The sequence below is a fragment of the Triticum aestivum genome, chromosome 6B (assembly GCF_018294505.1).
Source record: "Triticum aestivum cultivar Chinese Spring chromosome 6B, IWGSC CS RefSeq v2.1, whole genome shotgun sequence".
In the NCBI taxonomy this organism is placed as follows: domain Eukaryota; kingdom Viridiplantae; phylum Streptophyta; class Magnoliopsida; order Poales; family Poaceae; genus Triticum; species Triticum aestivum.
The window spans coordinates 481,792,694-481,807,391 of record NC_057810.1 but is presented as its reverse complement, the minus strand read 5'-3'; the positions used below and the strand labels follow the sequence as shown (position 1 = coordinate 481,807,391).

General features: G+C 50.9%; 1 protein-coding gene across 1 annotated transcript; it reads left to right on the top strand.

Annotated features, from left to right (window-relative positions):
* The first annotated feature begins 13,239 nt into the window (after window positions 1-13,239).
* LOC123134269 (uncharacterized) lies at window positions 13,240-14,051 on the top strand. The gene has a single exon (XM_044553541.1). It carries the CDS (start codon window positions 13,419-13,421, stop codon window positions 13,659-13,661), a length of 243 nt encoding a protein of 80 aa, XP_044409476.1. The 5' UTR covers window positions 13,240-13,418; the 3' UTR covers window positions 13,662-14,051.
* Window positions 14,052-14,698: the final 647 nt, after the last annotated feature.

The window sequence follows — 14,698 nt, the reverse complement described above, 5'->3', positions numbered from 1 at the left end:
GATCACGCCCATGAATAATTTCAATGGTATTTGGCATGCCAGGATCCCGCTTAAAATTGAAGTCTCTATGTGGCAAGCGGTGCATGGTAAGTTGCCCGCTGCTAATCAAATCAAGAAAAGGCATGGCCTGATACGTCTCCAACGTATCTATAATTTCTGATTGTTCCATGCTATTATATTATCTGTTTTGGATGTTTTATATGCATTAATATGTTATTTTATATTATTTTTGGGACTAACCTATTAACCTAGAGCCTAGTGCCAGTTTCTGTTTTTTCCTTGTTTTTGAGCTTTGCAAAAAAGGAATACTAAATGGAGTCCAAACGGAATAAAACTTCACGATGATTTTTCTTGGACTAGAAGACACCCAGGAGACTTGGAGTGCAAGTCAGAAGAGCGACGAGGCGGCGACAAGGGTGGAGGGCGCGCCCTCTACCTTGTGGGCCCCTCGGTGATCCCCTGACCTAGATCTTCCTCCTATATATTGGCAAATATTCCCAAACCACCATAAGCATCCACGAAAACACTTTTCCACCGTCGCAACCTTCTGTTCCCGTGAGATCCCATCTAGGTACCTTTTCCGGCACCCTGTCCGAGGGGGATTCGATCACGGAGGGCATCTACATCAACTCTATTGCCCTTCCGATGAAGCGTGGGTAGTCCACCATAGACCTACGGGTCCATAGCTAGTAGCTACATGGCTTCTTCTCTCTCTTTGATTCTCAATACCATGTTCTCCTCGATATTCTTGAAGATCTCTATCCGATCTAATCTTTTTTTGCGGTGTGTTTGTCGATATCCAATGAATTGTGGATTTATGATCAACTTATCTATGAATATTATTTGAATCTCCTCTGAATTCTTATATGCATGATTTGGTATCTTTGTATTTCTTTTTGAATTATTGGTTTGGTTTGGCCAACTAGATTGGTTTTTTTGCAATGTGAGAGGTGCTTAGCTTTGGGTTCAATCTTGCGGTGTCCTCACCCAGTGACAAAGTAGGGGTAGCGAGGCACGTATAGCATTGTTGCCATCGAGGATAAAAAGATGGGGTTTTCATCATATTGCTTGAGTTAATTCCTCTACATCATGTCATCTTACTTAATGCATTACTGTGTTCTTTATGAACTTAATACTCTAGATGCAGGCAGGAGTCGGTCGATGTGTGGAGTAATAGTAGTAGATGCAGAATCGTTTCGGTCTACTTGACACGGACGTGATGCCTATATTGCATAATCATTGCCTTGGATATCGTCATAACTTTGCGCTTTTCTATCAATTACTCGACAGTAATTTGTTCACCCACCGTATTATTTGCCTTCATGAGAGAAGCCTCTAGTGAAACATATGGCCCCCGGGTCTATTTTCCATCATATTAGTTTCTGATCTTCTATTTTCCATCATATTAGTTTCCGATCTACTATTTTGCAATCTTTTATTTTCAGATCTATAAAAAAAGCAAAAATCATTTTATCTTTTGTTTATCTATCTCTATCATATCTTAATTTTGCATGTAACCGTGAAGAGATTGACAACCCCTTTATCGCGTTGGATGCAAGTTGTTTGATTGTTTGTGCGGGTATTGATGATTTGTGCGTTCTTCTCCTACTGGATTGGTACCTTGGTTCTCAAACTAAAGGAAATACTTATCTCTACTTTGTTGCATCGTCCTTTCCTCTTCAAGGGAAAACCAACGCAAGCTCAAGAAGTAGCATGGCCCTGGTTCCCAATTTTGTGCGCTATGTGTGCTAGACAAGAACACCAACCATACTTTATTTTGCTGCCACTTGGCATCCCACTTCTAGGGTGGCATCCGGTCATGGCTAGATGTTAATTGGGCCCATGGCTCCTTCGTGGACCTACGACCTCTCGTGCTCTCTTTCTGGCCAACATAGGCCCCGTTCAGATCCTCTCCCTGAGCCAGCTTCACCTTTTTCGTGCGAGAATCCAGCCCGAACGCTCCATCTCCTAGAATCCCGCTAAGCGAAGCCCGTCCCGACATAGTGTATTTTCCTGGAGCAGCAGAAGCCCAACTCCAGAAAAAACTGAAGGCAGAGTTTATGCAAATTACAGGAAATGCCATTCCAGAGTGGGGCCTCCTACCGCTTCGATATGTAGAAGCCCACCCCGAGCGACCAAGCAACCGCAAAGAACACCCTACGGGTCACCAACCCTAGCAGCCGCCAACTCCGCCGCCGCACTGTTGCCATTCTCTGCCACCCTCCCCTTGCATCTCTATCGCCTCCATGTCGCCGGCAACAGGACGCCAAACCCTAACGGGAGTTGCCCCTTCCCCTACCTTTCTCTGTTTTCTACTCACAGAGAGGAGTTGCTTCCCGCTGCTGATCGCATCGCTGCTCCCGTCGGAAGCTGGAGCTGGCAGGCTTCTCGGGAAGTTGACTTTTTGGGGAAGTTGGAGAGGATGCGACCGGGCCTTAATCGCTTGTTTTGGTTTGCGTTTTCTGGTATGTGTTGAACTATGTGGAGCACACGCAATAAATTCACATTGAACATGTGTTTCCTAACATATTGCCTCTATAAATTTGTGATCCTTTTACATCAGTGGAGATCATTGACTAAGGCTGGTCATAGTGGGGAGTAACTTAGACTAGTAACATATGAATGGTAACATGCAAGCCTTTATTAATTGACTCATTTTACCTCTGGGTGTGTTATGTTATAGTAACATATTATATTACCACAAGCATCTCTTTCCTCGTTAACTCCATGCAACATAAGAAATTTTTTCTTGGGTTATGTTATGTTACTACCTAAGTTACTCCCCCTATGGCTAGCCTAAGAATGCGACAAGGAGGCCATCGAGCTGCTAATCATCGCGACCGTAATTAGCAGCTCGGTGGCCTCCTTGTGGTCTCGCATTTGTTCTACCTAAGTTACTCCCGCTATGGCTAGTTTGGGTAGTGGCTCGTCCTAGTGGTCGTCCTTATTGGCATGCGTGCCATCTGAAAACTTTTAATTGCTACGATGACAGCCCCGTAAACTTGTTAGAGCATGGTTAATAACAGAGTCCGCTGCCTGCTCTATAGGAACGCCATGTCATTTATAGCCTTCACAAAAAAGGTCTCGTATAATAAACTGGATGTAAGTATTGGCTGTAGTGATTAATGTTGCATGCATGGGAGAGAGAAAACTGCAACTGATTGGAGGGGAGGAAGCAGCGCCCCTTGCATGCAGTACTTTTTGGTATGGCGCTAGAGCCGGGCTGCAACTCAAGCGCCCGCTGTCCTCTCTCTCCTTCGTTCTCTCTCATCCAGATAAGATTTTGCTGACATGGAACGGCTTACAGCCTGCTGAGTAGGACCTATTATACTTGCTCTTATGTCGTGGTCGGCGCCTCTGATGTTGTATTGGATGTTGGGAACTGCTGATTGTCTTTTGGTTTTACTAGCAAAAGAGCCCGTGTGTTGCAACGGGACAGAAAAATACACGCTCTTAACCCAATGACCACGACTCGAGACCCTGATAGGTAGACGTTCTTTATTTAAAATGGCATCACATTTGTGTTCCCGACGGTGGTCTCACTGCTCACACAACGAAAATGCATTTGAATGTGGTCAGTCCTAAGGCGTCTCTCTCTCTCACACACACACGCGCGCGCTCGCACGCACACAATCGCTCAGAATAAGATGAGAAAAGTGTTGTTTTTTCCCGCGAGGATTTTCAGAGTTGTGTATGCGTGGTTATCAATGTTTTTTCCCACTCAATCTGATTTTAATGTATGTTTATTTGCAATTTGGATCGCCGCCGGTGCGAAAGAAAAACGGACTGTGCACTATAGATTAAGTTTGCAGCCAAATTAATAGTTTACAAATATTTAACAGCTAAAAGTAACAACATATTTAGATTCTACACATTTTTCTAATTAAATTTCATATATAAAATGTTAAAATCGGAGTTACGGTTTAAAAGATATGGATAATTTTGTTTTAGATAAACTACGGATTGACTAACCGAAAGGTTAGGGGGTTTTCTGTTAAAATACAAAAAAACGATTCGTATGACTTAAATATGGACGGCGGGTTGATTACCTGAAATCTCAGGGGTTTTCTAAAAAAGTTAAAAAAACGGTTCGTTATGACTTATAGATGGACTGCGGGTTGATTTCAACAAACTGTAGGGACCTTTTTGCAAATAGGGGTGACGGACGACGGAAACCCACGGCGCTTAATTATTACTAGCAAAAGAGCTCGTGCGTTGCAACGGGACAGAAAAAATACACGCTCTTAACCCAATGACCACGACTCGAGACCCTGATAGGTAGACGTTCTTTATTTAAAATGGCATCACATTTGTGTTCCCCATGGTGGTCTCACTGCTCGCACAACGAAAATGCATTTGAATATGGTCAGTCCTAAGGCGTCTCTCTCTCACACACACGCGCGCGCGCTCGCACGCACATAATCACTCAGAATAAATGAGAAAAGTGTTGTTTTTTCCTGCGAGGTTTTTCAGAGTTGTGTATGCGTGGTTATCAATGTTTTTTCCCACTCAATCTGGTTTTAATGTGTGTTTATTTGCAATTTGGATCGCCGCCGGTGCGAAAGAAAAACGGACCATGCAATATAGATTAAGTTTGCACCCAAATTAATAGTTTAGAAATATTTAATCGCTTGTTTTGGTTTGCGTTTTCTGGTATGTGTTGAACTCTGTGGAGCACACGCAATAAATTCACATTGAACATGTGTTTCCTAACATATTGCCTCTATAAATTTGTGATCCTTTTACATCAGTGGAGATCATTGACTAAGGCTGGTCATAGTGGGGAGTAATTTAGACTAGTAACATATGAATGGTAACATGCAAGCCTTTATTAATTGACTCATTTTACCTCTGGGTGTGTTATGTTATAGTAACATATTATATTACCACAAGCATCTCTTTCCTCGTTAATTCCATGCAACATAAGAAATTTTTTCTTGGGTTATGTTATGTTACTACCTAAGTTACTCCCCCTATGGCTAGCCTAAGAATGCGACAAGGAGGCCATCGAGCTGCTAATCATCGCGACCGTAATTAGCAGCTCGGTGGCCTCCTTGTGGTCTCGCATTTGTTCTACCTAAGTTACTCCCGCTATGGCTAGTTTGGGTAGTGGCTCGTCCTAGTGGTCGTCCTTATTGGCATGCGTGCCATCTGAAAACTTTTAATTGCTACGATGACAGCCCCGTAAACTTGTTAGAGCATGGTTAATAACAGAGTCCGCTGCCTGCTCTATAGGAACGCCATGTCATTTATAGCCTTCACAAAAAAGGTCTCGTATAATAAACTGGATGTAAGTATTGGCTGTAGTGATTAATGTTGCATGCATGGGAGAGAGAAAACTGCAACTGATTGGAGGGGAGGAAGCAGCGCCCCTTGCATGCAGTACTTTTTGGTATGGCGCTAGAGCCGGGCTGCAACTCAAGCGCCCGCTGTCCTCTCTCTCCTTCGTTCTCTCTCATCCAGATAAAATTTTGCTGACATGGAACGGCTTACAGCCTGCTGAGTAGGACCTATTATACTTGCTCTTATGTCGTGGTCGGCGCCTCTGATGTTGTATTGGATGTTGGGAACTGCTGATTGTCTTTTGGTTTTACTAGCAAAAGAGCCCGTGTGTTGCAACGGGACAGAAAAATACACGCTCTTAACCCAATGACCACGACTCGAGACCCTGATAGGTAGACGTTCTTTATTTAAAATGGCATCACATTTGTGTTCCCTATGGTGGTCTCACTGCTCGCACAACGAAAATGCATTTGAATGTGGTCAGTCCTAAGGCGTCTCTCTCTCACACACACGCGCGCGCGCTCGCACGCACATAATCTCTCAGAATAAATGAGAAAAGTGTTGTTTTTTCCCGCGAGGTTTTTCAGAGTTGTGTATGCGTGGTTATCAATGTTTTTTCCCACTCAATCTGGTTTTAATGTGTGTTTATTTGCAATTTGGATCGCCGCCGGTGCGAAAGAAAAACGGACCATGCAATATAGATTAAGTTTGCACCCAAATTAATAGTTTAGAAATATTTAACAGCTAAAAGTAACAGTATATTTAGATTCTACACATTTTTCTAATCAAATTTCATATATAATATGTTAAAATCGGAGTTACGGTGTAAAAGATATGGATAATTTTGTTTTAGATAAACTGCGGATTGATTAACCGAAAGGTTAGGGGATTTTCTGTTAAAATACAAAAAAAACGATTCGTATGACTTAAATATGAACGGCGGGTTGATTATCTGAAATCTCAGGGGTTTTCTAAAAATGTTAAAAAAATGGTTCGTTATGACTTATAGATGGATTGCGGGTTGATTTCAATAAATTGTAGAGACTTTTTTGCAAATAGAGGTGACGGACGACGGAAACCCACGGCGCTTTATTATTAGGTAGAGATTTATAAAGTGAGACATATACCGCTTTTCCTTAAAAAAAAGAGAACTAAGAGACGAGAGAGGAGCTTGTTTTCGCCGTGCAAAAGGAGCATACACCCATTATTTCCAGCTTTGCACGGTGTGATGCATGAGGCAACGGGAGAGAGGGCCAAACTAACCGAGACACGAGCATTTGTCACATTGCTGTGAACAGCCATATTCTCTTCACGCTACAGCGGCTGACAGGACAAGAGCCTAAACAAGGATAATGGAAAAGTGAGAGGGAATCCCAACAGTGCGATAAAACTCTTCCACAATTTCGTACTGGGCCAAAGGCTTCACCTGCTTGTTGATAAGAAACGCAGGGACTGGACTAGTCTGAAACTATGAACGTGCCAAAAGGCTGTTGGATTAGTCTGCTGCTTCTCACAAACATTTCCTGCACTTTTCAGCTATCCCTAAGAGCTACATCAATTAATTAAGCTTTAACCACCTATTTTGCGCATAATCAACCTTTAACCACTGTCATGTACTATCATTTTCACACCCTAAACCAAAACCAGGGTTTATGTTTATCTCGAATAGTTCACCGTAGCACAGTACACTAGTCGTGTGGTCTACAGTACAGTTGTGACTTGTGAGTGGCGACTTTTGCCGACCCACGGCCGCGATGAGTTCGAGGCAGCAAGGCCTAGACAGGGTAGTGGCATGTTTGGACGTCGGGGAGCGGGCCGTTGGAAGGCCGAGCCAGATGTGGGAACGGATTTTGGGCGGTGGAGCCACCCGTCTATCCGCCGGGTCCCGGTTCCCGGCACGTCTAGCCGCAGGTGCCCACGCGGGCCGCCGACCATAAAAAGCAGCGTCGCCGTTTCCTCCTCCCGGCCCCCGGCCCCTAGCCCGACGTGCCAAACAGCTTCCTATCCTAGTACGGCCGTGCGCCGTCACACTCATCACGCCACACGGCAACGTCCGGGCCATAGTTGACTTGAACCGCTCCAGTACTCTACTTATCTACCACTCCAGTTGGCAGTGGCCATGCATGCATGCGAAGGTGGTTTTTTCCGCGATTCCTTTCGCAGCGAGATGGACCCGTGATCCGGAAATTATCCCCCATCCTTTTGCTCTTTTGCAGCTTTGTTCTTTTCCCCACTCGCTCATTTTATCCCTGGACAGAGGACGGGAGGGAAGAACACGATCCTTCCCTCCACCATCGAAAGCAGGGTTCGGAGCCTGCGAGGATAAGATCATTTGCTTCGCTTAAAAGCGTATGGCTATCGATTGGCATTAGATCCGCGCTTTTCTTTTTCTTCTGTTCTTTTTCTGAATTGCTCCGGCGATGCCTGATGGAGAAAGCTACGCTGCGCACTGTGATCTTTGGAGTTGGAGGTGGCCTAAGGGCATCTCCAGCCGCGCGCCCAACAGGCCCTTTCCAAACAATTTTGCCGTGCCGGCGTTAAAAAAAGGCCCCGGTCGCGCCCCCAGAAGCCCGTTTTTCGCCGGCTCGGGCCAAAACTGGTGCCGGCGGACTCAGGCCGAACCCGGCGCCCTGGGGGGCGCTTGGGGAGCCGGCGCAAGCGAAAAAAGCGCGTGCGCCCGTCCTGGAAGCGACCCGAGGGTCTTTTCCCACCGTTTCTTGACGCTTTTCCCTCGCATCTCTCCCGCTCGCTCGCCTTCCTCCCGCCATTCTATCCCTTTCTCCCGCCAAACCCCCTCCCGGTCGCCGCGAAGAAGCACGCCATGCCGCCGAAGAAGAAGGCCATGCCGCGCGCGGCGGCAACCGCGACTGGCGCGGTGGTCCAGCCAAAGCAGAGGAAGCCGAGGGCGCCGCCATCGAAGCCACCGGGCCTGTCGAACGCCGAGTGGAGGGTGGAAGTTCAGCGGCGCGAAGCGGTCACCGCCGACAGGCGGAACAGGGCCATAGCCAAGAAGGCCCGCGACAACGCGGCGCGCGCGGCGGCGGCGTCTTCCTCATCGGTCGACCAGGCGGGGATGAATCCGCCCGTCGTCAGCCACGCCCAGTAGGCGCCCTGGGGACAGCAAGGCGCCGGATCTCCATGGGGTTCATCATCGCCCGGCTACGCCGACGGCGACGCGCACGGCGGGTTCAACCCAAACGTGACCTTCGCTCATGGTCACCTCGCTACGCGCACGCCCTCGCCCGCCTTCGTCGGCGTGCAGTACCCTCCATACAACTACTCGACGCCCGCCTCCTACGCGTCCACACCGACGTCCCATCTCTACCGCGGACCGCTACCCTTCTCGCACCTCGGCGACGCCGACGACACGGGAGCCGACATGGACGACATCATCGAGACAGGATCGACCGCGGCCGCCGAGTCTCCCGGGTTCGCCACCCAGGACGAGGTAGTGGACCTCAGCGGCGACATGGAGGCCGAGCTCGGCTACGTCTACGGCGACGACACGCAGGAACCCGAGGAGGAGGAGGACGAGGAGGAGGAGGAGGAGGAGGAACCGGCTCCTGTTCCAACGAAGGGGCGCCAGAAGAAGAAGAAGCGGGCGGCTAGGTCAGGCGAACCGCGCATCAAGTGGACGTCCAAGGAGGAGGAATGCCTCGCCGAAGCATGGAAAATCGTCTGCCTCGACCCGACCACCGGCGTGAACCAGAGCTTGGACACGTACTGGGACTGCATCAAGGTCGAGTTCGACGAGCGGAAGCTCGCCGACCCCTACTTCAAAGGCGTGTACATGCAGCGTGGCTCCAAGGCGATGGCGAATCATTGGGGGCGTATCCAGTTGGCGTGCAACAAATGGCATGGAATCGTCGAGGAGGTCGCGGCTCGCCCGGAGAGCGGCGCCAGCATTGAGGATCAGGTACGCACGCCGTTCGCCCGCATATCTTCGTCCCCTACGCCCGCCGCGCCGCCAACTGCTTGTCTCTCCGCGCAGCTACTGTGTATGTTCGCCATGTATCAGGGCAACAACCAAGACGCCGACTTCAAGCACCTCCACGTCTACAAGCGCATTGAAAAGTGCGAGAAGTGGGCGGAAGTCCGGCGTGCCCTCGACAAGGCCAAGGAGACATACAAGCCAGACGCGGCGACTCCGGGCGCGTCAGAGGGACGGCCGGACGGCCACAAGTTGGCAAAGAAGGGGAAAAGCGCCGACGCGGCAACCGCGCGAGTGCAGGAGTCCATCGAGCATTGCCTCGCCGACGCCCAGGCCCGGGCCGTCCTACGCGAAGAGAAGACCGAGGCGCGGTGGTCGTCACTTATGAAGAACAACGCCATCAAGCTCGACCTGCTCCGGACGAACGTCGCCGCGAAGAAGAGGAACACCGACATGTCTTTTTTGATGAGCGGGGCGGACATGCTCCAGAGCAACGACGAGAAGCTCAAGGCGTGGTACCTGGTGCAGCGCGGCAACGAGCTGCCGACGGCAACGCCGACGCCGCCGATGACGCCTACGACCGCACGGATGCCAAGCCCGGACGGCGCCTCTACATCGCCGCCCAGCAGTGCCGAAGCCGCGCCGACGCAGCCCTGCGACGAAGCAGGTCCGACACCGACGAGCCCGCGCACGCCGACTCCGCCAACGCCTGGAGCCGACCAAGCCGAGTGAATCGTTGCGCACGGCGGCCCTCTGTTTTTTGTAACGCCAGACTACGCCCGATCCCGGATTTGCGGCGTCTTTTGAGAGCGGGAATGACCAAGTTTGAATTTCCCGCATCCTGGGGGCGGCACGTGGGGGCGTGACTGGGAGCTAGGTCGCCCCCAGGGGCCGAACTAGCGCCGGCACGCCCCCAGGCCGCTCTATTTAGGCGCCCTGGGGGGACGAACGGCTGGAGATGCCCTAAGGCCAACTCCACCACGCGACCCATTCTGTCCGGCCCCGTCCGTTTAGGGTAAAACGGACAAACGAGGCGGCCCAGCGCGCGACGGTCCGGACCCATCTTGTCTGTTTTGTGTCCAGGCCGATCCATTTCAAGCGCAAACTTGTGTCGGGTTTGGGTCGTGGCGGACACCAAACGGACGCGCGTCTCCTCCATGTCGGGGTCGTGTGGCAGGCGGCCACCTACCTCTCATCTGCCCACATCAATGCGCACAGGCGGGCGGCCTCACCTGTCATCTGCACATCGAAAGGTCGCCGTCCTTCTTTAAATGAAAACCGTGGACCGGTCGTCGTTCACACTGCCCCACACCACCCCGCGGCCTCCTCGAAATCCGACAGCCCCAGTCTCAAACCCTAGCCAAGAACTCGCCGGCCGGCCGGCCGCAGCCATGGGGCTCTGGAACTACGGCCGCAAAGGCAAGCACGACCGCGAGGCTGGCTCCTCGTCGAGGCGTCGCCGCGGCTCGGTGAAGAAGGAGGAGCCGGCCTCGCCATCGCCACCATGCCGGGCCCCTTCACCGCCTGCGTTCTCCATCGCCCCCACGTCCGCCGGGGAGCGCGACCGGCACTACATCTGCGTGTCTCGTGCAGCGTGTCATGGAGGACTCCATGAACACGCACGACGAGCGGCAATGGGACGGCTTGGAGGAGGCCATGGCACTCTCTGCCGCTGGCGACGTCGCCTTCCCGGAGCTGCAGATGGCGGCCGCCACGGAGGAGAGGAGGAACGACGCGATGGAGGAGGAGCCGCCGGCCGCGTTTCAGGAGCTGCTGGGCCAGGGGTGGGGCTGGTCCTGCACTGCTCCGGTGATGGCCGCCGGCGTGGGCGTGAACTGGTGCGCCACTCCGCCGCGGTCACCGGAGCGGGAGGCGTCGCCACGGGAGGAGGTGGTGCAGGTACCTCCCGCCGTCCAGTTCGCCCCCGTCTACCACGCACCGCACGCACCGCCGGCCCACCTGTGGACGCCGCCGGCCTATGCCGACCTCGTCAGCGACGACGACGACACATGCAGCCACTGAAGACAGCCATGACGACGGCATCGACGGGCACGGGCAGGAGCGTGCCGGCGGCGGCCGTTTTTTCTTTTCCTTTTTATGTATAATTATTAATGTCACTCGGACGTGAAACTGAGCCGTTTTGTGGCCGTGACCCCCCTAACTAAGTTTTATGTTTATTAAGCTGCGTTTATTTACTTTTTTTAATCATTTTATTTATATTTTCTGTTTTTTTAATCCTGTTCTGACATGGACGAGATTTGAGGTGCGACCGCACGGTGGGCGCACGAACGACCCAACGGACAAAGCCGGACACGGGCAAACCCATCGGCGCCCCAAAAGAACAAAATCCGGCCAATCCGGATGTCCGTTTGAGGTCGTGCGGTGAAGTTGGCCTAGGAGCATGTACTATGGAAGCAGCAGCAAGATGATGCTCCCGTACATCCATGTAGGATTGAAGAGCTAGGACCACCCTCCATACTGATTAGTGCCCAACGCAATGCTGCCTCATATGCGTTAGCCTGGGCTATTTTCTTCTCTAGCTCGTCACACACTTTTCCTTTTTTTCCTTCTCTCTTTCCTTTCCTTACCTTTCTTCAGCGAGGCAGCAGCCTCCTCTGCAGGAATCATCTCCTCTCTGCATGCTATAGCTTTATTATCTTCATGGCATCCTAGCCTACCTGGCCTGCGAAGCAGCACGTCTGGGGCTAACCGTCGGCCATCCCAAATTCGAGAATCGGGGAAATACTCCCTATCTGTAGGAGGACGGGTCAATGACTTGGCGTGCAGAAATAATGGCTGGGAGAGTTGGGCGTGGAATCAGTGCAGAAAATTTTTGCAAGGCCCTTTCCATATGGCTGTCAAATCAATCTCTGCGCTAGCAAGTACTTCCTTCGTTTCAAAATAGATGATCTAACTTTATATTGGATCATCTATTTTGAAAGAAGAGAAGAGAGTACTCCATTGAGAGAGGAGGGTGTGACAATTGCCCCGATTATTTTAGGCACCTTGGTCTAAGAGCTCATCAATGATTTTACTGCTAGGTTATCACTACAGTACATATCATTCTATCTAGGACCCATTGCTCTGACAGAGAAGACTCGTGCATTAACATGCTGAGCTGAACTGACACCCTCTCAATTATCGGAAGAGTGCAAGAATGCGCCCCCACATGGACCGACCTGCTAAATCAATCAATGGACGCCAGGACTGCACAGCACGGGATGATGCAATTCGATTTTTTACAGCCGAGGATTCTTCAAATTCCGGCTCTATCAATCAATACTCCTACTGAGCGCACTGCCTATTGCTCGCTTCTGTCCTGCGGCTCTGTTCCAAAAACCTGCAGCGATCACGTAGGAGTTCACTATTGGTAACCTCTTATCTTGAGAATTTCCATGGCATGGCAGGTATCCACTGCCGCTGGTTTGAAGGCTGACGGCGACGTAAAAGTCCAAGCACGAGCACGCCGGCCCGTGAATCCAAGCCGCAGAGGGTCTCGCGAATCCGCACCCGCCACTGTGTCTCACTCAGTGCGCCCATGTGACCCACGAGTACAGTCCATGACCCATTGTCCCGAATGCAGTGCACCCGAGGTCGAATCGAAGCACCGCTGGCTGGGTACACTCACCAAGCCTCCACAAGCTACCTCGCAGTATAATCTAAAAAATTTTGCTGCTCCAAGTGCAGGGTTGATACTGTATTGCATTTTTTTGACCTACTAGATTTAAAGGTTTAAGCAGGTAGCCTGTCACTAATACGAGTAAGTCTGAAATTCCTCTCAGAAATCAGCGGGAAGACAAGCGTCCAACGCATACCAGTAGAAGTTACGGTGAAATTTGGCTAAGATTCCTATACCACCTACCTACTAGTCCTACTAGCTACTGAAGTGGAGTGGTACCGTAGTAGTACCACTGGACCCACGACATGAACCGAAGCAGGCACAGCCAGGGAGGCGATGGCGTAACGGAGCAAAAGGTCTCGACTTGGGAGGGAGGTCGTTATATACGCTTTCCCCGCACCACATCAACACCATATCCTCGCTCTCTCTGCCCACACTGCCCGCTCCCGGCAACCTACCACTGCACACAACACAGCACAGCACAGCACAGAGAGTGGAGAAGAGAGCGCTCGCACAGAGACAGCATGCCGCTCTAGCTAGCTTACAGCAGTCTGGGCGTACCCCCACCGTACCCGCGCAAAGAGAATGGCGACTGTGGTGGCGGCCGTTGAGGCCGGGGTGGTGGCGGTGGCGAGCGGGCGGAGCAGCAAGCTGGTCCGGAGCCTGTACTGGCGCCTGCGCGCGGGGATCCGGCGGCTGCAGTCGGAGCGGCGCAGGTGGCGCGGCGGCGGCGGCAGACGGGAGCGCTTCAACTTCCACTACGACGCGCTCAGCTACGCCCTCAACTTCGACGACGGCCGCCGCGCCGCCGACCTCGTCCTAGCATGAAGCAGATGCCGCGCTCGCTAGGTGCTCGATTGTGTTGTGGGCCTTGAGGCTGGGCTGCGTATGGAAGCTGGTGGCTTTTAGGGGTCGGGGTTCTTCCGTCTGTGTGCTTCTTTAATTAGTGCTTTAGTTAGTTTAGGAGCTGCAATGTTTCGGGGTGAACCGGAAGAGCAATCTCTCTAGTCTACGAGCTCTGCGCTACGCTCTGTTGCGACTGAACGCCATGATTTGCAGGGGTGAGATTCTTTCTTCGCATTCGGTGATTGCTCATCTGCAGCGGAATTCGAATGGCATGAAAAGTACGCGCAACTTTGTATGTAGGTGTCACTAGATAGTTGAAGGCTCCTCCTGATTAATGACATGAGCTCATGGAGCAGTTATGTTGGCGTGCTACTTCAATTCTGTTTGCCTTATTTCCCCGCGGGAAAAAAAAGATCTTCAGTTCTGTTTCCAGTGCCCATCGTAATGCTCAGTTCGGAAAAGTGACACTTGATATGGCGAGGGTGCAATTGTGACTATTGCAATTTCCTCTTGTGACTATTGCAATTTCTTCTTAGGCTTCAAGATCAAATGCAACCTCTGGTATGGACAGTGGTTGCTCCGGGCATGAGCATTTTTCTTCGGCTGCCTCAGCCACGTATGCATTTTTGCTCGTCAGTCGTCATGTGCATCGTACTAGTCGTTTAGTGTAGATGCCATAAAATAACGCTATCCGTACTCGTTTTGTCGCCATCAGTGAACAAAAGGGTTGTAACTTGTTTAATAAGGAGAGCGGGCAATCTGGGCATCAGCGCCGGGAAGAAAATGGTGGGAACGCTGATTTGGGACGGAAAGGAAAGAAGAAAAAGAGGCGGATCAATGTTGGTCTGAAATCCTTATCCTTTTTCCTTCTCCTGCGGGTGCCTGAATTGTGAAACGAACCAAAGCCTTGTCACACGAGAGGTTTTTTCTTTCTTTTTGTGTAGTGGTTTTGATATAGGAGTCGTTCACACTTGGCAGGGTGACGACGGAGGAAGCGAAGAGTCATGATTCTTCATCAT